Below are 20,603 nucleotides of genomic sequence, written 5' to 3'. Positions count from 1 at the left end.
CCGAGCCCACTTAAAGGCTGCGGTTTCTTCGCTGTATGTTGTGATATTGAATGAGCATACGATACCTCAATAATAATAACCTATCCCGCCTCAGTTTAGCGGGCCTAATAGCGATACCAATACCGAGAATCTTAATCACCTCGAAAGCACGGACCATGATGAGTGAGTCTCTTTTCTTCCATGGATGGACACTGGGGTGTAAACTGATCGGGTATGAACAAACAGACAAACACTTCATCAATGATCCAACGGACCTTGTAATGGCTGCCCTCAAGGCCGCAAAATATGCGAACCCCTCTGTGGCCCTCGACGAAGTCAACAAGATTATCTACCGCAAGTCGTCCTCGCCGGACACCGTCGCTCTCGTCTCCGGCGGCGGTGCGGGACACGAGCCATCGTTCACAGGGTACTTCCTCACGTCCCATGCACTCCATCCAGGTGACTGATAGAAGGCAGCTTTGTCGGCGAGGGGATCCTGCGTGCCGCGGTCTCAGGCACCATCTTTGCCTCTCCGTCGGTAAAGCAAATCTACAACTGCATATCGCAGCGGGCCGGGGCGAACACCGGCGTGTTATTGATCGTAATGAACTACACGGGCGACGTCCTGCACTTCGGCCTCGCAACGGAGAAAGCGCGGGCGCTCGGGCTCAACGTGGAGATGGTGGTTGTGGGCGAGGACGTTGGCGTCGGCCGCGAGAAGAGCGGGAAGGTCGGGCGGCGCGGAATGGCCGGCACCGTGCTCGTTCAGAAGATTGTTGGTGCGCTTGCGGCCACCGGCGCGGGATTGTCGCAGACGGCGGAGCTCGCGAGACTCATTACTAGGAACCTCGTCACCCTCGGCAGTGCGCTCGACCATGTGCATATCCCCGGAACAACGGGAATGCAGGAGTGTGTGTTGGAGGAGAATGAGATTGAGCTCGGCATGGGGATTCATAATGAACGCGGGTGCAGGAGGATGAAGATCTCGCAGGTTTCCAGGTTGATCAATGCTATGCTGATGCAATTGCTCGACAAGAGTGATAAGGACAGGAATTATCTCGACGTTAAAGACCACAAGGAATGGGTGCTTATGATCAACAACCTTGGAGGCGTTTCCCCACTGGAACTAGGCGGTATCACGGCCAAGGTCGTGGATAGACTCGGTATGTCGTCCTTTATATGATTGGCCGCTGTTCGGAGACTGATTGTTTGTAGCCGCGCAATACAAAGTCAAGCCTCTGCGTATATACACCGGCACGTTCATGACTTCTCTCAACGGTAGCGGCTTCTCCATCACTCTCCTCCGTGTCGTCGATACCGGGCTGGGCCCAGGCAAGGACATGATCTCACTCCTGGATGCGGCCCACGAAACCCTCGGCTGGACTGCCTCCGTCAAACCTTCCACCTGGGCCTCCGTCAAGACCTCCCCCCCTTGCCCTCTGGAAGAATTCGAGCAAATCCCCACATCTTGCCTTAAGAGTTAGTCACCATCCGCTCAAACAAAAAATCCCGCCAGCTAACGAGAAATCAGTGGACACTGCCCACTTCTCGCAGATAGTCTCCCCGGGTCTCCAAAAGCTCATTGCGGCCGAGCCCCTCCTAACACGCTTCGACACGCTCGTCGGGGACGGCGACTGCGGCATAGGTCTAAAACGCGGAGCGCAAGCCGTGCAAGCGTTTATCTCAACCGGACGGGTGAGCAGCGACCCGGTAAGCACGATCTCGCAACTAGCCAACGTGGTGGAAGAGAACATGGACGGCACCTCGGGGGCGCTCTTCAGCATATACCTCAACGCGCTTGTCAAAGCGCTCCGCGACGACAGTCCGGGCAAGACGCATGCCGACATCGGCACGTGGAGCAAGGCGGCCCTCACAGCTATGCACGAAATGGGAAGGTATACGCCGGCGCAGCCGGGTGATCGCACACTCATGGATGCCCTCCATCCGTTCCTACAGACTCTGCACGAGAAAAAGGATCTGACGGCGGCGGCAAGGAGTGCGAGAAGGGGTGCGGAGAATACGAAGGGGATGATGCCCAGGCTCGGGAGAACCGTTTATATAGACCACATCGGTGATATTCCGGATCCCGGGGCGGTGGGGATTGCGGTATTAGCGGAGGGGCTGGCGGGGATTTAGGGGGACGAGAGCCTAGAGGGGTGTTGGCACGGAAATTTTGCGATGAGTATGCATACAGTGAATGCCCTTGGGCAATAGTTAATATTTGGCTTATCAGTTGTTAATCAAACTCCCGTCCTGTTCGCCTTGTTCACGGGGCGTTGCTCTCTTCAATTGGAAGAGTAGATGCTAGATATATCACTCGTTGTCTATCTTCTACCGGTATCCCTTCATTCCAAGTATTGAGGCTGGCTAAGCTTTTCTCGAGCGGTCGGGCAACGACCAAAAGCGCTTGGTCCCTTGTTCAGTGTCCATACGCACGTCAAAGGAATGAGGTCGTTCCAAACGCCATCTCGGCACGAGAATTCATCCTACCATAAGACATACCACCTCCTGAGCCGAGTCGCTCGGGGTCGGGGACCAGTAGGTTAAGCCGGTTTCCTATGATATCTCACAAACTGATACCATTGAGTCGATCATCGGTCACTCGCCCGCCCTACTTGGTACCTCGAGGACATTCGACAGGATTCCTTCACTGACACTGGTTTCGCCTCGCCAAAAAATAAAAGCGGTGCATTAACATCACATCCACGGTCTAAAAAAATGCCCGAATGACCTCAAGGGTTCCAGGCTCCAGCTTTGAGAGCCTCCACATTGCGGGGAAGTTCGGATATTGGAGCATCGTCCGGCAGTCTGTTCTGCTTTGGAAGAGCAATTGATAGGAAAAACTGAGACAAAGCTTGCTGGCAAAACTGCAATCGCAACCCGTAACCGAAACCGTCCAAAAATCGTCTTCCACGTCATGAAATCGACCCCGAAAAAATACCAATGTACTGCGTGTCCAGGATCCGGCCGGAATGAGGCGTCAGAGTTGTCGTCTTCAAGTCTTGACGTAGCGGAATTGTCGAACCCCCCCTAGCAGCTCGAATAGTTGTACTCTGAGATAACCTTGGAAGACGTATATGACGGAATTTGTCGTTGTATCTCCTTATAATCTCTGTATTTGGCCCGCTCACTCTCATCTATACCTAAGCATTAGTTATTGGCCAAGTTAAGGTCTATACATACAACGGATCGAAACAGATATCCTCGTTTAATACATCTCAGACGCCCTGGCGGAGCTGAGAGTATTGGTGGAAGAGAGCACAACTTCAGCCACGACGACAACGGCAACATCGGAGACCTCGCGAGCACTGCTCGATTCCCTATGGTGCCTCAGTTGTGATTAGACTTGGAAGCTGGGGAGGAATTGCGGGACTGCATGATGAACTGGTCTGGGCTCGGGCCGAAGGGATGGTTCAAGTGTGGCAGCGGGCGCGCACAGATAATCACTCGAAATGTGCTCTGTTTGTAGTTTTTTTCTGGCGTGAATCTTCAACGAATTAGTTACCTCCCAGTGACAGCTGGGTGGAAACGGATATGTATCTGCCATGATCTATTAAGGTCGGGCGCAATGATGATTGAACAAAAAACAAACGATTTACCTCCCACAGCCTGGCCGTCGGCTCACCCCGTCAATGAGCAGCCGGACTACCGCCTGGTCTCCGTTCCTCGCGATGTACTGACAACGACGACGGCAGCGGCTGATTTTGCGAAATCTGGTGTGACTCTCGAGGAATTTTCCTCAAGCTTTGGATCGACGAGGCCCACGACCTCGATTTGCGGGAGGACAACAGTCCGCATCGTTAGAGGGGGCTTAGAGCTGGGTCGGAATTCAGATTTGCTTATTGGTGGCGGTGCTGTCGCTACTCTAGTCAACGCGGGGGCTAGGCTCAGCTTTGCAGCGGGCATAGGCGCCGCAGTTGGCGCTGACTGCAGGAAGTTGCTGGCGGTAGGGAGTTGCAAGGTCTTCGGTCGCCCGAACGCGGGAGGGGGACCGTGGGAGTCTGCTATGCTGTGCCATACCGGCACTCAATTAGGATTGCTCGACTCTCGACTCTCGCCGTGTCGGATGATCACCATTCGAGTTCGCCATGGGACTGCACGGCGAGGCGAATCTGACGGAGTACCGTCTCGTTGCCAACTCGTCTCGCTACCATACAAGTAGTGTGCGGGAAGGCTACACGTTCCGCGCGGCGGCAACAAACCAGATTGCAGAGGATTTTATAAGCAACGATATTGTGGGACAGTTGCCGCAGATTGGCGACCGGGACCAGTTACGGGCACTCCCGGTGCGGACCTGGATCAGAGGGACATGGGGAACGACAGGGGCTGCAGAGTCCGTTCTCCACAAGAAGGGGGTTTCATCCACCTGCTATAGTGCTAGATTCTCTCCGCGGGTGACTGGGTGACTGGGTGATTTACCCAAGCTGGCCCACGCCGACTGTGCCGGGAGAGTGAAGGAGATAAAAGTGGCCGTGACAGCGCGCCGCTGAGGATGAATTCGAGACGAACCGTACCTACGTAACACTCCGTTCGGCGGGTCAGCAGAGATGACGATATCATCGACCGCCTGCACCGCGCGGGATCGTCGGGACGTACGGCGGGAAGCTCCCCGAGTTGTTCGCAAATCTCCTTGGCCGGCGGAAGCCACAGAATTGTTGATGCACGATCTGGAGGTTTGGGGCGCACGAGAGGGGATCCGATCCGAAGGCAGTCGGAAGAAGAAGAAGATGTAGTTCTTATTATTCTAGCTGAACTTCTAGTTGTACTTATAGTCGTTCCAGACGAACTAGGACCTTCCTCGTGAGCCGTGCACAAACCTCACTCGATCAAACACGCCGCTCCGACAACAAAGGCCTTACGGGCCGCAACAAGAATGACCGGCAGGCTGCAGTGTGTCTCAGATATATCAGAAATCGAATAAGCGCCGAACCTGCATCCTCATCCACCCAATCAAAAGATGTTGTGGCATGGGGCAGTGCCATGAAAGACGTCCATATAAACGCCAGCTCCGCAGTAAGATAGCATGTAGCTGGAGGAAACAGTTCCGGACGTCCGTTCGCACGCTCAGCACACGCAGCGATGGAAGTCGCCGCCAGTATCGCCCGATTCATCGCGCTCGCCGACCTCCTCGTCACAAAGTACTCGAAGATCGTCGACGCCTGGAAGGATGCTCCCAGCGCCATAGTTTCAATCCGCGATTACCTCCGCACCCTCAAGCCGATCGTGGTGTGTCTGGAAGAGCTGAAGGCGCTGTCCTCTAACCAGCTGGTCCGCAATGGTCTCAAAATCGCGGCTTTCAAGCGGACCATGAAGTCCCTGGAAGATCTGGCGGATGACCTGTTGAAAACTCCAAGCGACGTGAAACTCTGGGCCAGGACGAAGTGGACGTTCGGGAAGAATGAAAAGGCCAGGGAGCTGGGCCGCAGCTTGGATTCGGATATCGGAGTCTTTAGCTTGGTCCTGTTGCTTGCGGTTCAGTTAGTACCTCATTCCAAGTGTTGCACACGAGACGAGACGTCTCGAGCATTGAGCCCCGGACTGGAGTGGCGTCTCACCGGAGGCGGTCTCCGGTGAGGCCGAAGTCTTTCCACGGATAAGGGTGGAGGCCGATTATTCTCGACAAAGGTGTACTCCTGTTTGCAGCACACCTATGTTTCCGGAGATGGCTGACTCTGAGTGGGTCAACGGGCTCAGGGTTGAGAATAATTTTCATCAATAGTAGCCGTACTGGTGTTCGAGTTACTGATCACTGTGCGCCTTCGCTGTTCTGGTCCCATGGTTACGAAGACCAAGCTCTCGAGCGTGATGCCAGTTCAATCTCGTCTCGTGTGCATCGCTGCTCACTCGCTACCGTCAAACTTTTGAAACGTTGCTAAACGTATTTACAGGAAAACAGTGTCAGATATACAGCAGCACGTCGTGAAGCTCCAGAATATCGCCAACACCCAATCGACCGTCCACACTCCCAAGCTTGAGGCTCAGCTGGATATTACTCAGAAAATTTATACAAGGATGGGGACGCCTGAAAGATCATTTATTGCGCATTCGCAGCAGTCACGTATCTCGGATTCACGACCACAATCCACGGCGGGGCCTTTGGTCTTGCAGGGTGGCAAGCGTATCGGCGGCCACCAGAGCACGAAAGCGATAGCATGTTCCAAGGATTGCGCTCGTTGCTGAGGGATCGGACAATCACAGTACCTAAAGACGGCCACCGTGACACCTCACTCCGGCCAGACCGTGGACACGCAACTTCTTCTGTCCATCGATTTCGTTTCGTGGGTGACAACTTTCGGACAGTTTCGGTTTCTACTTTCACTGCAGTCATAACAGCAGGCCTGGTCGCTTTCGTTCCCGTCCATCACCCTCTCGAAGCAGAATATACTGCCGGTCGACGCCCCAATCTTCGAGCTTTCTAGGAAGGGATTTTGCTGGCATCATCGATCTCTTTCGGATGGGATCGGCTTCGCCCAACGATAGAACTGTCGACGGGCAGACGCCGCTCTTGGTGAGTCACTCGAGAGCCCGAGATTGCTGTTGCCGAAACCACCCCCGCTGACGGTTCCATCAATTTGCGGTCCGCAACGGACATCTCTCCACCGCTCTCGACTTGCTTGAGGAAAGAGCAAACGTAGCGGATGATGATGGCATGATGTTATTGGTTGAGGCGATACTAGTGGACAAGCCCGAATGGGGAGACTTTCCACTGCTCCTCCTGGAGCGCGGTGTGGACCCGTTCCTGTGGGATAATCCTGGCGGTCTTTTCATGGATACTTTGGCATTCTACCAAGGCACGGGCACGATAAAGGCGATGGCCGAGTTCGTGCCTCGTGTGGAAGATAGCCACTTCATAGCGGCCTTGAAATGGGCAAATCCAGGGGCTATCCGCGCATTATTGCAGATGGGACATGATGCCAACGCCCCACTCGTGGTCGAGGGCGGAACCACGGTGACTCCAATCATGGTGGTTGCGAACAGTCTCTACAAGGGGCTTATCGAGTGGCCACAGGCCCGCGAAGCGTTCCGCGAGCTGCGCAGTAGAGGTGCTGACATGAAGGTTTCGGTGCCGACGACCGGTTCCACTGTGCTCCACGACTTCTTTTCGTCATTAGCAGAGAACGATCCAGAATGGCCTACCCGATATCGATACGACGATGTTTGTCAGTATCTAGCATTCTTAATCGGCGAGGGAGCGGATCCTCGTGCCGTTGATCGACAGGACCGTACACCGACCCGAGCTGCCTGGGATTCGCCCCTCCAACAAGCAGGTGTTCTGGTATGGTACCGTGTTCTTCGGATGTGCAATCTCGATCCCGCCGACCTCGACAAGGACTACGATTTTCGCTTCGACGTCGTTCTCGCCAAATGTTACTTCTGCTTATTGGATGCGAGGTCCACAGCGTACGACTTCCTGCTGTGTCCGTGGTGCCACCGAGAAGCATACGTGTGCGATTACGAACGCAACACCGCGGTTGAATACGACGGGTCTAAAAGAGACCCGGAGCTGGACGTCACGCCTTGCTGCCCAACCGCCGTCTGTAGGTCCCACCGATATCGCTCGGCGGCCGAGTCGACAGGCGGGTTTCTGCTTCCGAAAAGGTCGGGGGGTGTGCTCCGTCGGGTCCGGAAGTGTGCGGAACCCGTATGCGCGATATGTACAGCCGAGAGCAGTAAATGGAACGCACGCCCGCACTACACGATACTGCTGGATTCGATGGAAGATTTGGAGTCAGATGGCGACTATTGGGATGACGAAGATTCCGACGAGGAACAGGAATTTCACGATTCACTGGAAGAGGTTTAGCAGAGTACGCGATAGTGGTTTGGGTAGCCCGTTCTGGGGGCGGATGTTCAGGTACGTGGAACTTTTCCCCTCCGACAAAAGGTCGAGTTGGGGTTGACTCAATTAAAGCAACAGCACCGGTTTCGAAGCAGGGTGAAACACTAGTAGAGCTTTCGAGGACGTCTAGAAATGCCGGTGCGGGTAGAAAGTTCTGGCGCAATCGAGTTGATCAGGCTGCTCGGCTGGGAGCTTCTTTAACAAGCTCGCCGAGAGGGGAGTGCCGAAGAATCTCCATGGAGTCCGGGACTGTGAAGGATCGTGGGGTGGGATTATCTAGAGATGGAATGGAGACGTAGAGAGAGGGAGACTAGGTAGCTACCGTGGGTCAAAGACTATCTATGAAGAGCACCGTATCCAACACTATCAGACTGGGACCGCCCCGAGGGCTGATGTCACGGAATGTTTATAGCGGACACTTCTTGTATCATTCGGCCTCTGGTTTTGACTTATTTTCACACCAGTCGTTGTTTTCCAATCAGCGTCGCGCCCTCCGCCATTTACTGCCCTCGGCGCTGACTGTGGTAGCCCTCGGAATGTTTTTGCCTTCCGGTACACTCAATATTTTCTAGTATTTTACTTCTTGCTTATGGAAGACTCTTAGCAACTTGCTTTAGCACTTTCTTCACAGCTCGCTACTTGTTGCCGCCATTACCGGTTTGACGCACGCCAAAATCAGGTGACTTCACCAAGCGCAGGCGCCGTTGACACCGCCTCTCCAAGTACTTGCATTAAGTACCTTCATGGTCGTACAACATCAGCAATGCCACGAAAGCCGGGCACATATATAGAACTCAGCCTCAGAGTAGCTGGAAGGCAAGCAGCCCCGCACGGACAACCAAGTCTACACAAGCAGCCATGGAAGTCGCCGCCAGCATCGCCGGATTCGTTGCCCTCACGGATCTCCTGGTCGTGAAGTACTCGAAACTCGTGGACACGTGGAAAGACGCACCGACAGCCATCGTTCGGGTCCACGATTCACTTGCCACGCTCAAGTCAGTCATGGCACGTCTCGAAGAGCTCAACGCGCTGTCCGCGGACGAGCTGTTCCGCAGCGGCCTCAACCTCGACGCTTTCAGGAAGGACCTGAAGACGCTGCACGGATTCGCAGTTGACCTGACGGGAACCGCGGGCGACCCAACGCGCTGGGTCAAGACGAAGTGGACGCTCGGAAAGGGCGGCGAGGTCGATGCGTTGGGGAAAAGGCTGGATTCGCATATCGGTGCTTTCAATCTTGTGCTCTCACTTGCGGCCCAGTAAGTGCCCCGCTTCGCTTTCCACTTCCATACGCGTAGCAGGAAGGTGGGACGCTGAAGGACCGATGTACAGGAAATCGGTGTCATATACAGCGTCTCCTTGTGGATGTTGTCAACACCCAATCGCTCCTCCAAGCTCCTATACTCGAGATGCTGTTCTCCCGCAGAGATTAGAAGCTAGGTTAGCAATGGAATTCAAATGCGTCCCACATCCGCAGTCGCCTCTCAGCCCGAAGATAAGTTCGATGGCCGTCTCAACACCTTTCCGGGGTCGCAGACGTACAGGCTGGTTTAAAAGTTCCATGGGGAGAGCCTGTTCCGAACGTTGCCACTGCTCTAGTTGTTGGGGCATTCAGCAAGTCCAACACATTAGCATGAAGACTGTGACACCTTCCGGCCGGCTGTTGGGTAGCCAGTACCTTTTCCAGGCCAATATTGTAACGTGGAAGACAATATTCGAACAATTTCAGTTACGGCTTTCGATGCAAGCACGACAGCAAGCTTGGTCTCTTTCCTTCCCGTAGATTACCCTCTCGAAGCAGAACATACTGCCGCACGATGCCCCGATCTTCGAACTTGCCGCAGAGGGAGATTTTGCTGGCATCCTGGATCTTTTTCGGAAAGGATTGGCGTCATCCAACGATAGAAATCGTCGTGGGGAAACACCGCTTGTAGTGGGCTTCCTGAGGTTGCATCGGTCAAAGCGCAAAACTGATCCTTTCGTCAGTATGCGTTACGCGGCGGACACCACTCCACCATTGTCAGCCTACTCGACGAAGGGGCTAATGTGACGAGTGATATCGGAATCCATCTATTAGAATGTTATTTTCAATGTTATGCCGCCACACTACCTCACACAATCGAATGGGCAGAATTTCCCTTGCTTCTACTGCTGCGCGGTGCTGATCCATTACTGCAGGAAGACCCCGGAGATATTCTCAGCGCTGCTCTAGCAGGAAATACAAGTCCACGCACCCTCATGGCACTGGCTGAGCTTGTACCTTGTGCGGATGGACGGCACTTTGCACAACAGGCGCTGTTGCATGCAAACACCAAAGCCGTTCGGACACTGATACATATGGGATGGGATGCCAATATCCCTCTGTCAGTGTTAGTCCCAGATAGAACCGCCGCGGCTGCGCTCATAGCACTTGGGCGAAGTTTCGCCGAGGGTTATCGTTGGGCCCAGGTCCAGGAGGCCCTGCACGAGCTGCTCAGCAGGGGTGCAGACGTTAGAGCTTCCGTGCCGACGACCGGCTCCACTGTGCTCCATCAATTCTTCCTCTAATTTAAATACGAGCCTTACTGGCACCGGGTCACTTATAATTATGACGACCTTTTTCAGGCTTTAGTCTTCCTGATGAATGAGGGCGCGAATCTCCGTGCAATCGACCATCATGGACGTACACCGTCGCTGGCCGCTTGGAAGACCCCTCTCCCAACGAGACAAGCTCTCGTTCTGCTATGGTACCGTGCGCTTCGGATGTGTAATCTCGACCCCGCCGAACTCGACGCGGACAGGTACGATTCTCGCTTCGACATTGTTCTCGGAGAGTGTTGTTTCTGTGCGCCGAATGGTGGATCGACTACGCCCACAGGCGACTATGTGATTTGCCCGTGGTGTTGCATTACCGCCTACACCGGGCAGTTTGAGACCCGGAATCACTGGCGTGGTTCCACAAACAGGGCCAAGTTGGGGCTACTCCTTTGCTGCCCAACAGCAGTCTGTCCGGTCCACATCCATCGCTATCGAGCAGAGGTCGAGCGAGGCGGGCTTCTACTTCCGAAGGAGTCTGGAGGGATTCTTTCCCGCGTGGAAAAGTGTGTGGATTCTGCATGCGAGGTGTGTTTCAGGCGTGTGTGGGTTCCGCGATTCAAGCACTATAAGCTATCGCCGTGCTCGAAGGAAGAAGCGAAAGAAGCGGACGACGACAAGGGGGTCGAAATTGAGGGAGGCGACGTGAGGAGAGAACGCGATGAGGAGGACACGGACGAGGAGGGCGAGGAATGGGTTATCCACGGCCCCATCTGTAGATTGTCATGGAAGAGGTAGTCCGCGGTGATTTGTATCACGGGTCTTTCCTCCACGCTTTAGGTACGAACTGCACCTCAAATTGAGAGTCCGATAGGGAGTTGACTCAGCAGGTTTTGTGTCAAGGGGTTTCGACGACGGAGTACGGAGTACTGGCCCAGGTTCCTAAGCACTTTCTTTATATCTCCATATACATATCTCTCTCCTTTGTATATCTGTTTCTGTTTCTTTTCGTACATATGGTCTCTCGTTCATTATGACAATTGATTTTAGTGGGTTATCGATGCATCGTGGGTTCAAGATTTCGTTCTCAGCGAAACCACCAAGCAGTGATCATGGCTCAGTGGTAGTGAATTTCCCAGGTGGTGAGAAGGTCCATCGGCTGTACAAGGCTAGCAACCTTGGGGAGGACGCCCTTTTGCTGCGGTTCAAACCGTGGTTCTGTTTATATCTTTTTTTGGTTTTCTGCGGTACTGCATCGTTGCTCAGTCGAGTGATTGTTTTGTTAGCGAATCGTCGACGAGCATCACGAAAACAGAGCAACAAGATCAGCAACTAATCTAAGTGCATATTTTCAACCTCAGAGACACAATGAAGTAAGCTAATTCGACTCACTAACCGTGTTAGCTACCGCTCGCGGCCTGTAATCCTTTGAGTTAACAGGTTTATCTAGGAATTTATGTAAGTGAGTACTTACATATCACTCGCCGCGTGAGATTGCATGACCGGCTCCTGCTCGAGTCCCCACTGGGATCCGCCGCTGCCTACACACCAACCAGAGACAACAACACCAACGCATCGTTGATTTTCTAAGACCTACGTAGCGACACCAGAAAAAATTCAACACCTATTAGAACGAGCACCAGGCAGTCGACGAGACAAACACCGTTCGGCTGGGCCCGGCCCCGGTATGGGATCCGGCACGAGACCCGGCTGTGCAGCAAGCACATGAGAAAGACGATGAAATCGGACACGAGGGGGGAGGAAAGCAGAGTCAGCAGCTCGTGGTAGCTAGACTTGAAAGTCGAACGACGATGGTAGGAGAATGAGATACTTGGTACCTATCATAGAGGCGAGCGTGGACGCGAACACCAAAACGTCGGCAGACCGCGAGACCAATTCGACTACCAGGTTCAAGCGATTCAGACCCCAGGACAGGCAATTGGGCGAGCATCTGGTTGAATCCAGAGCTAGAGTACATACCTTCCCCTTGGTTGGTAGGTGGCAGGGGATTCGAGCACCGAAGTCAACTTTGGACTCTCAAGGATCATAGGATGGCGGGCTGACCCTGAACGAGGAGAACTTAGTGGATAGTGGGGAATTTCGAGAGGCCTCCTCTCTCTCTCATCATAGTCATCATCTACAGGATACCTCGACGATCAAGAACAGAGTGATATCCGCGGCGAGGCAAGCGGGTTATCCACAGCAAGTACATACAGCGGGTTCATCGTGGCATAGACAGTATAGTGTGGTATCTGTGGTGAGGCGACGAGCGAACGCGGTAGCCACGGCAAAGACAGTGTGCCATCCACAGCGAAGCAGGCCAAAATTCCAATACGTACTGTAGGGCGGCACAGGACGACGATGCATACCGGCACCCACTTTACATAGGAAGACCAGGGGCTGTCATGTCAGACACCGAAAGACAGCGTAGCTAGTAGGTTCAAATTCGCGGTGAAGAAGTTGAGATGCTATCGATCAAACTCTGTCACAATTATTACAGCAGCAGGTGCCAGGTTCCGCTCGTGACCACTGTCGAAACTTGCGCCCGCAACTTGATTATCGAACGCCCCGCCACTCTTTGAGATGCTGGCACGCTTCCTGTTGTTGGCAGCGCGACATCCGAGACATCAGGACATTCTAGCCGTACTACCTACTATGTCCTTTAATAGCCCGGAGCTAGTAACGAGACATTTTCAAAACGCACTCGTCCCCTCGAGATCTCTGGCGGGCGGGGAAGGTTCGTTGGTTGGGTTTGCCGTAGCCCGAACTGGCTGTATACAAGATAAATCGATGTTGTCCCCCTCTCTCGTTTTCTGTGGTATATGACAGCAACGTGAAGACTTTTGATTCTATTCTTTTCAAGGTCGGCAATGAATCACATTGGTACAAGGGCAAAGGAAGATACAGAGAAGAACATGAATGTCTTGTGAACCCGCCGTATGGGTAGGAGTAGCCCAGTGAGATGTGACTAGACGATATGCCTTGAATTTCGCCGCTCCACCCAGCGTTTTCACGAGGCCCCTATCACTAGCCCTACCCTTTGTCACCACCCCTTCCCTCAAAACAGGCCCTACTCACACCCCATCACTTTGCTGTCTTGGCATCCGGCCCACAAACAACCCTCAGTCTCCCTTCCTACTCCCTCCTGCTTCCTTCCTTCCTTCTTCCTCATTCCTCCTCTTACGTTCTCAACCATTTGTAGCATCCAAGTGTCACGGTTCAGAAATCCTTGCCTTAAGTAGCTACTGGAATGATGGTCTTCAGCCATCAAAATACCTTTTGGCCGAGTGGTATAGTACTTTCCCAGTGTACTTTATTACACCAAGCATCTACAATCAAAGCTTTCCATCTTCAACTTTGTAAGTTATTCTCACCCCTCTTCGTTCACAATTTGTCTACCAGCATCAACATACAATATTCACAACTGGATGATGCACTTCCACGTTTCTACAGCCCACTAATTGCATTCTTCACTGACTGTATGTGAGACTGGAACGGTTTCAGGACGTCGGGGTCTTGATAGATATCGAGTATAGAATAAAAGTCAGGGATTTTGAGGATTCACAGCGGAATAACCTTAAGGGGTATCGCCGGTAGTGTTGGTTGTTCTGGTGTGCTGGTGTTGGGATTTCCGGGACAACAGTCAAGTGACTATATAGTTGTCACGGCTCGCGACGGAATGATGAAGGGAGGGTCGGCGCAAGGATCGGGAGAGTTGGGAGGCAGTGCACAGGCAGTGCACCGGCAGTGCAAGGATGAGTCGCAGAGGATTGGGGGCTGTGTGCAGGGAGCAGGGATAGCGCAGTAATGAGCCGCAGGGGATTGGGGCTGTGTGCAGGAAGCAGGGGTGGTGCGGCTGCGCAGGGTATGAGTCACGGAAGCGGGGTACTGGCAAGGTGGATTTCTCAGGGTCTGGCACATGCCCACGGTCATTGTCAGGTTGCGGGAAGAAGTGGAGGATTTCCTATATAAACGGGCCGTTGCCCCTCTGTATTTAGTTCTTCACGCAACAACTTGTTAATTCAACCACTGTTACCTCTGTCCTTGCCTCGGCTGCCGTCTGCGCCGTAGTCCTTGTCCCTGCCTCTGTTCTCAGTTGCCCACCAGATGTGGTCTCAACTCCTCAAAGGCGAGGATGATTGCAAGGAGTTCTTTGTCATAGATCTCGTAGTTGCATTCTGCCGGGGAGTGTTTCTTGGAATAAAACGCCACCAGGTGCGGGATTCCCTCATCGTCGTACTGGAATAGGACTCCGGCGGAGACGTAGTCGGAGGCGTCAGTTTCAACTACCATCTCCCGGTCGTAGTCGAAGTGCCAGAGGATCGGGGCCAAGGTGAATGCTGTTTTCAGTTCGTTGAACGCTTTCTGCTGTTCCGGTCCCCACACGAAGGGAACATACTTTCCGTTCTCCTTCTTGGTCAATTCTGTCAATGGGGATATCACCTTGGAATAGTCTTGGATGAATCACCGGTAGAAGTTCGCAAATCCCAGAAAGTATTGCACATCGGTGACGGTATTCGGCTCCTCCCATTCCAGTATGCAGGAGACTTTCGCTGGGTCCATCTTGATTCCGTTTGTTGTAATGATCTGTCCCAAATACTTGACTTCGGCCTGGTGGAAATGACATTTTTCAGGTTTGAGATGTAGGCCGGCTGCCGATAAGGCCTGCAGTACTTTCCTGAAGTGTTTCCGGTGTTCATCTAAGGATACGCTGTGAATGAAGACGTCATCGATGAATGCGATACAGAAGCCGACAAGGAAAGGGCGTAGCACATCGTTGATCGGAGCTTAGAAGTTGGCAGGGGCGTTGGTGAGGCCGAAGGGCATCACGAGGGATTCAAAGAGCCCATAGCGTGTCCGGAAGACAGTTTTCCACTCTTCTCTTTCCCCCATCCGTACAAGGTTGTAAGCACCGCAGATATCCAGGGTGGTAAAGTATTTCGCCCCGGAGAACCGCATCAGAGTTTCTTGGAGGAGTTGGAGTGGGTACCTGTTCTTGATTGTTCCTTCGTTCAGTCCCCTGTATCCACACACAGGCGTAGGCAGCCGTCCGGTTTCTTGACAAACAGGATTGGCGATGCTGCTGGAGAGGAAGAAGCACGGATAAAACCTTTGCTGAAGTTGTCGTCAAGCCATTCCTTCAGTGCGATGAGCTCCGTTTTGGAGAGTGAATACAGTGGTCCGTATGGGGCGTAAATCCCTCCTTGAGTGGAATCTTATGACCGTAGTGTCGGTACGGGGGCAGGTTCTGGGCAAGGGCTTCGGAGAACAGCGGTAGGAACTCGTGGTATCTGTGAGGGATATGTGCCGTAGGGTCCTTGTTTCCTTTCAGTGCGCCGTTGACCTCAGCAAGCGTGGTGTTGAAAATCGTCAGACTTTTCCTGCTGACCAGTTCTTGGAATGACTCCATCTGTAAAGCAGAGATTCTGACTGTGGTTACCCTTGAAAGGTTAGTGTATTCTTGGTTATTGATTCTTGAGGGAGACGTAATGCAGCGGGCCACGATGTCGCCGGCCGCCGCGCTTACCGCTGGCTCTTCCTGAGCTGCTTTTGACGCGAGAGCATAGGTGGATATGTCAGGTGGGCCGATCGTGACTCCATGTGCAACTGTGGGCACTGCATTGCAGTAAGCTGTACAGTATTGGGAGCCGAAGATGGGGGTCCGGGAGCTGAACCGGATGGCCACACCGTGGAGGTCCATCCAGGGGATTCCGAGTACAACGGGGTAGTGGCCTAGTTAGGTGACAAACGTAGGGATTTCTCCGTGGTGCTCCTGTATGGACAGGGTGGTGGTGGCAACATGTGTGATGTCGCCTGACTCGATGGGACGGCCATCGATGACTTCGAGGGTGCGCGGGAATTTCAGGGGTACGAGGGGTAGGTGGTGATGGCAGGGGAAGTCTTTGTCTACAAATGCAATTCCGGTTGCCCCACAGTCGATCAGCGCATGCGTGGCAATGGTTTTGTCACCAAACGAAAGGTTTCACAATACAACAAGAAGTTTGCCTTCAATCGATGATTTCTCCACAACCATTCCTGACAATGAGAGACTAGACAAACGAATAATGGGGGGACATAGGAGACAAAGACTTATCCTGGATACGACCAACAACCGGCCATCAAGCGGTTGTTGGTCTAGGCTTTTCCCGACTGCTGGGAGGTCTCGCTGCAATCCCGGTCGCAGTTGTGATAGATGTGAGCTGGGGTGGTGTTGGTGGGCTGGGCTGACTCCAGCCGGGCAACGGCTGCTCGGAACGGATTTCGCTTCTTGTTGGGGCAATGCCTGGCCCTGTGGCCACTTCCCCCATGTCACGGCTCACATTGGAACGTTTGAGGAAGAGTCGGAATAGGGGTCGGAAGGCAGCGCAGGGGCTGCGCAGGGGGCTGCGCAGGCGGCAATGCAGGAATGAGTGAGAGGAATTGGGGCTGTGTGTTGGAGACAGGGGTAGCGCGGCAGCGCAGGCTGTGAGTCACTGGAGCGGGGTATCGGCGAGGAGGATTTCTCAGGGTCTGGCACACGCCCACGGTCATTGTCAGGTTGCGGGAAGAAGTGGAGGATTTCCTATATAAACGGGCCGACGCCCCTCTGTAATTAGTTCTTCACGCAACAACTTGTTAATACAACAACTGTTACCTCTGTCCTTGCCTTGGCTGCTGTCTGCGCCGTAGTCCTTGTCTCTGTCCTTGTTTCTCAGTTGCCGTCTGCACTGAGCCCTACCCTGCCTCGTCCTCTGAGCCCGCCTCGTCTCAGCCCCGCCTAGTCCCCGGTCACCCGCCCGACTTCGCTATCTGGAGCCTTGCCCGACCGTGCTGTTACACCGGCAGTGCAAGGATGAGTCACAGAGGATTGGGAGCTGTGTGCAGGGAGCAGGGATAGCGCAGTAATGAGTCGCAGGAGATTGGGGCTGTGTGCAGGAAGCAGGGGTAGTGCGGCTGCGTAGGGTATGAGCCACGGAAGTGGGGTACTGGCAAGGTGGATTCTCAGGGTCTGGCACACGACGCCCACGGTCATTGTCAGGTTGCGGGAAGAAGTGGAGGATTTCCTATATAAACGGGCCGTTGCCCCTCTGTATTTAGTTCTTCACGCAACAACTTGTTAATTCAACCTCTGTTACCTCTGTCCTTGCCTCGGCTGCCGTCTGCGCCGTAGTCCTTGTCCCTGCCTCTGTTCTCAGTTGCTGTGACACCCTGGTCGCAGTCGGCCCAACTTCAGGGTTCGGCTTCTTACCAACGGAAGTTCGGGAAAAATAGTTAGATAGATCGGGGAGCAGGAGGAAACACCTTTAGATTAGTCGTAGCTAGTCGGAGACGAGATAGGAAGGAAGGAAGCAAACGGAACTAGAGTCTAGGTGGGATCAGAGGCGCAGCGATACGCACGAAAAGTCCGATACAGTCATGCTCGACTTGAGGCAGGCGAATCGCGAACAAGCGCAGAGAAAACTCTGATCGGAGAAAAACCACTATGACGAGTGTTGCCCCTCTTCTGGCGTCTTAAGCAAATAAGAGCCGTGCCGAAAGGCGCAGCCGTTGCCCAGCGAAAAGATAGCTGAAACCGGACTATGCTCGGGTAAGGATTGGTGCGCCATACCTGCCTAGTTTGTATAAACTATCCTGAAGGCTTACGACGACTCTGATGACATGGCGGAGAAAGTCTCCGCACCAGGTGCAGAGATTTCACGCCAGGGTTCCATCCGGCAACAAGCTACGGCAACGGCTGGCACGTGACCCGACCAAATCACCCAACTATATAGACTTCCAACGACACGGCGAAAGATTCATCATCAGAATCAGCAACCAGAAAATCATCGACACTACCCCTTAAGATTATTCCACTTGTGAAAAGAATACTATCTATTTTCATTCTAAACCCCATTCTATCAATCGACTCCGATGACCGAAATCGTTCCAGTCTCACAGTTGCCGTCTGCTCTGAGCCCTGCCTCACCTTGGCCCCTGAACCCGTCTTGCCTCTGCCAAACCCAGAACCCGATCCCCAGCCCGGCTTCGCTACCTGGAGCCTTGCCCAACCGTGCCGTTACACAGGGTATGAGTCACGGAAGCAGGGTACTGGCAAGGTGAATTTCTCAGGGTCTGGCACACACCCACGGTCATTGTCAGGTTGCAGGGAGAAGTGGAGGAATTTCTATATGAACAGGCCGTTGCCCCTCTGTATTTAGTTCTTCACGCAACAACTTGTTAATTCAATCACTGTTATCTCTGTCCTCGTCTCGGCTGCCATCTGCACCGTAGTCCTTGTCCCTGCCTCTATTCTCAGTTGCTATCTGTACTGAGCCCTGCCTTGCCTTGTCCTCTGAACCTGTCTTGCCTTTGCTGTACCCAGTACCCGATCACCCGCCCGACTTTGCTACCTGCAGCCTTGCCCGACCGTGCCTTTACAGTAAGCACTTCTTGCCTACTCGGAACTGCTATCCATATGTCATCTTACAGCGACACTCTGGCCTAGACTCAGTGAGTGACTATCCGTAGCGTTTACGCCGGAACATGATTCAAAGGGCGTTTGCAAGGGAGTTCCCCACGACAGAGTTTTCCGATCACGTGCCTGGTGTATGGGTAGACTATACAGTCACTCAACTATCGTGACGGAAATCCCAATACCAGCACACTGGAACAACGAACACTACCGGCAATACCGGTTAAGATTATTCTGCTGTGAATTATCAAAATCTTTGATTTTGATTCTAAACTTGATATCTATCAACACTCTGACGTCACGACACGGTTCCAGTTTCACACTGTTATCTTAAGAGTTATAAGTCACCGTTCTCACAACCAAGAACCGCTATGTCATCCTCCAACGTCGACATGCTCCGTCTCGAATACCCACAGACGCTGGACGCTGCGCTCACAGCCACATGTAATAAAGTACACTGGGAAAGTACTATACCACCCGGCCAAAAGATATTTTGATGGCTGAAGGCCATCATCCCAGCAGCTATTTAAGGCCAGGATTTCTGACCTGTGACACCACACACACAGCCGGCGCGGCGATCGAGATCGCAAACTCCTCTGCCTGATTGAGAATGCTACAGCAACAATATCACCTTGCTCAGGGTAACCACCGCCAGATTGTAATAAAGTACACTGGGAAAGTACTATACCACTCGGCCAAAAGGTATTTTGATGGCTGAAGGCCATCATCCCAGTAGCTACTTAAGGCCAGGATTTTTGAACTGTGACAGTATCCCCTCTTTTAGGCCCTTACTCCAGGAAGCCTTCAAGTAGTTAACCCCAATGAGTGATAATTCATGATAAGAATCATGAACCGTCACTCACTGTAAGCCATGCAATTCCTGAACAACGCTGCAGCAGAGAAATGTAACTGCTCGCAGTTGCAATTGAACTCATGACCTTGGCAGCCATCAAACTGTAATAAAGTACACTGGGAAAGTACTATACCACTCGACCAAAAGGTATTTTGATGGCTGAAGGCCATCATCCCAGTACCCACTCAAGGCCAGGATTTCTGAACTGTGACAAATTACCACTTCCTACCCGGGCGTAGCTCAGATCAAGCAGTACATATTTTCATGTCAGCACTGAGAACAGGCCCAGTTTTACAGGCTTCCATTTGTCGATGCATTGGTAACCGCGCGTCATAACAGGTTACATGATCGGCGTGTCTTTCCACGGGGTTCCATGATGCACTGCCTCAGGCCGTATTGGCCGTATCGAACTTCACCCTGCATTGCCCGTATCGCTAACTGCTGTCTAAACTCAGGATCGAGTTTTGCCCATTCCTGCCTAACTCGTCTCTATGGTACGACTATAGATTCCTGTGTTGGGATCGCTTCCAAACGAACCGCTCTTGCTGTGACCACCCGAGAGTTTATCGGGGTGTCACAGCGGCCGCAGCCGCCGCCCTCGGTGTATTATCTAGTAGAGCCTGCCACTGGAGTAGTAGTATTCGCAACTGACCTGTCTGCAACATAGCTGCCTTTTTGTAACTTGAGTTCCAGTGCGATAGCCTCTGTATCAGAGCTGTTGCTCATTTCTTTGGTATTGGAACCGTGGAGGTTTGAAGTACGGTGGGTCAAAGGTAGCGACGGTGACTGTCATAGTTGCAACCGTGACTGCTACTGGCACAGCTGCAACCAAACTAATAGAAATCGTTAGCGGTGTGGCAGTGTAGACGCACTGCCGCCTCCTAATAGGGCCTAGCCGGCCATCCTTTGTAGTGCTACACATACATACATATATATACTCCCTCCCCAGACATGTAGGGGATAGCTGTTCTAGCCTACACAGCAGATTT

At 53.0% G+C, this 20,603-nt stretch overlaps 5 protein-coding genes across 5 annotated transcripts; all 5 read left to right on the top strand.

Moving 5' to 3' along the window:
- Positions 1-155: 155 nt before the first annotated feature.
- BZA05DRAFT_443218 (dihydroxyacetone kinase) lies at positions 156-2,115 on the top strand (the record flags this gene model as incomplete). Its single annotated transcript, XM_051486833.1, has 5 exons — positions 156-162; positions 226-406; positions 457-1,142; positions 1,195-1,458; positions 1,511-2,115. 5 exons carry the CDS (start codon positions 156-158, stop codon positions 2,113-2,115), a joined length of 1,743 nt encoding a protein of 580 aa, XP_051340990.1.
- Positions 2,116-5,015: 2,900 nt separating this feature from the next.
- Positions 5,016-6,028, top strand: BZA05DRAFT_244270 (uncharacterized protein). Its single transcript, XM_051479942.1, has 2 exons — positions 5,016-5,604; positions 5,674-6,028. The coding sequence occupies exon 1, from the start codon at positions 5,059-5,061 to the stop codon at positions 5,551-5,553; it is 495 nt and encodes a 164-aa protein (XP_051340989.1). The 5' UTR covers positions 5,016-5,058; the 3' UTR covers positions 5,554-5,604; positions 5,674-6,028.
- Positions 6,029-6,468: 440 nt separating this feature from the next.
- Positions 6,469-8,003, top strand: BZA05DRAFT_244302 (uncharacterized protein). Its single transcript, XM_051479945.1, has 2 exons — positions 6,469-7,834; positions 7,898-8,003. Exon 1 carries the CDS (start codon positions 6,629-6,631, stop codon positions 7,781-7,783), a length of 1,155 nt encoding a protein of 384 aa, XP_051340988.1. The 5' UTR covers positions 6,469-6,628; the 3' UTR covers positions 7,784-7,834; positions 7,898-8,003.
- Positions 8,004-8,603: 600 nt separating this feature from the next.
- BZA05DRAFT_244273 (uncharacterized protein) lies at positions 8,604-10,017 on the top strand. The gene is made up of 2 exons (XM_051479943.1): positions 8,604-9,075; positions 9,149-10,017. Exons 1-2 carry the CDS (start codon positions 8,678-8,680, stop codon positions 9,597-9,599), a joined length of 849 nt encoding a protein of 282 aa, XP_051340987.1. The 5' UTR covers positions 8,604-8,677; the 3' UTR covers positions 9,600-10,017.
- On the top strand, positions 10,018-11,277 carry BZA05DRAFT_244274 (uncharacterized protein). The gene is made up of 2 exons (XM_051479944.1): positions 10,018-11,170; positions 11,234-11,277. Exon 1 carries the CDS (start codon positions 10,436-10,438, stop codon positions 11,126-11,128), a length of 693 nt encoding a protein of 230 aa, XP_051340986.1. The 5' UTR covers positions 10,018-10,435; the 3' UTR covers positions 11,129-11,170; positions 11,234-11,277.
- Positions 11,278-20,603: the final 9,326 nt, after the last annotated feature.

Source organism: Tricharina praecox (assembly GCF_024521635.1).
Source record: "Tricharina praecox strain CBS 144465 chromosome Unknown BZA05scaffold_7, whole genome shotgun sequence".
NCBI lineage: Eukaryota > Fungi > Ascomycota > Pezizomycetes > Pezizales > Pyronemataceae > Tricharina > Tricharina praecox.
This window is presented reverse-complemented; position numbering and strand designations above follow the sequence as displayed.

Excerpts from the sequence above, each read along its gene's own strand:
- BZA05DRAFT_244270 (XM_051479942.1), top strand. The coding sequence starts at position 5,059 with ATGGAAGTCGCCGCCAGTATCGCCCGATTCATCGCGCTCGCCGACCTC.
- BZA05DRAFT_244302 (XM_051479945.1), top strand. The coding sequence starts at position 6,629 with ATGATGTTATTGGTTGAGGCGATACTAGTGGACAAGCCCGAATGGGGA.
- BZA05DRAFT_244273 (XM_051479943.1), top strand. The coding sequence starts at position 8,678 with ATGGAAGTCGCCGCCAGCATCGCCGGATTCGTTGCCCTCACGGATCTC. Across the intron at positions 9,076-9,148 it reads GTGCTCTCACTTGCGGCCCA|GAAATCGGTGTCATATACAG; the intron begins GTAAGTGCCCCG and ends ACCGATGTACAG.
- BZA05DRAFT_244274 (XM_051479944.1), top strand. The coding sequence starts at position 10,436 with ATGAATGAGGGCGCGAATCTCCGTGCAATCGACCATCATGGACGTACA.